Raw genomic sequence first — 867 nt, 5'->3', positions numbered from 1 at the left:
GTATAGTACTACCCCCCAACTTTATGGATGATTTTATGGATTAAATTTTACATATTATACTTGAATAAATACGGTATATTTTTTTGTTTAGTCATCCATCATCCATCATCTAGGTCCTGGTCCTGGTCCTGGTCCTGCCTTAGCTTCTTACCCAACGTCTTGTTAATGAGCATCACACAGGGTCTATGTTTAGACACCAACAAGTCAGAGCAGAACCAAAGAAACCAGCCTCTAAATAAGCTCCAATAAGACTGTGATGTGAGAGACAAACACATGATAACAGTTTGTTCAACTCTATCGGAGTTCAACATTTATTACAGGTTAGTCTGAMTGGAACAGTACACCTGTGTCTGGTGACGAAACTAAAATCATAAAACTAAAACAAACCAAAGTAACCTGAAACAGGTCATCATCCAAACCCTTCAGGATCTCTWAGGAAATGGTTTGGGAACCAAGAAAATGAGCAAGGTAAGAGTTCYACAGCGGCTCCTACCCTCGCCATGATTTCATCCCATCGTGTGTTGAATGCGTCCAGTTTCTGCTGAATCAGCTCATCYAGAACTCCACCATCCATCAGCGTCTGGGCCAGTTCTCGGATCTGGTTCCTGTTGTCCTCTGGGTGCTGCAAAAGGACCTTGAGGCTCTGCAGACATATAAAAAAATAAGTACCATAACACCCAGGACAACTGTGACTATTGAAGAAGTTTTAAAGAGATTTTAAACACGTTCACAGTTTAAGTGACAAAACTCWGATTTACACAAAGAACTRAAGAACCYCCCAAAAGATTTTAAATCAGTTTTAAAGAACGTTTGGACCATTTTGGAGGAGATGGTGTCAAATAATTGTCATCARCAGTAGGGCTGGGC

General features: G+C 40.6%; 1 protein-coding gene across 1 annotated transcript in view; it reads right to left on the bottom strand.

Moving 5' to 3' along the window:
- Positions 1 to 643, bottom strand: part of LOC106533735 (dystrophin) — a gene marked incomplete at both ends in the record, with an annotated part of 132,044 nt that extends 131,401 nt beyond the window's left edge. Inside the window, 1 exon segment of the mRNA XM_014030160.1 lies at positions 494 to 643. Within this exon segment, the coding sequence (XP_013885614.1) occupies positions 494 to 643 (150 nt within the window).
- Between the last annotated feature and the right edge of the window lie 224 nt (positions 644 to 867).

This window comes from Austrofundulus limnaeus, unplaced genomic scaffold (assembly GCF_001266775.1).
Source record: "Austrofundulus limnaeus strain Quisiro unplaced genomic scaffold, Austrofundulus_limnaeus-1.0 Scaffold1010, whole genome shotgun sequence".
Lineage (NCBI taxonomy): Eukaryota > Metazoa > Chordata > Actinopteri > Cyprinodontiformes > Rivulidae > Austrofundulus > Austrofundulus limnaeus.
The sequence above is the reverse complement of the archived record's forward strand: the minus strand, read 5'-3'. Positions and strand labels throughout refer to the sequence as shown.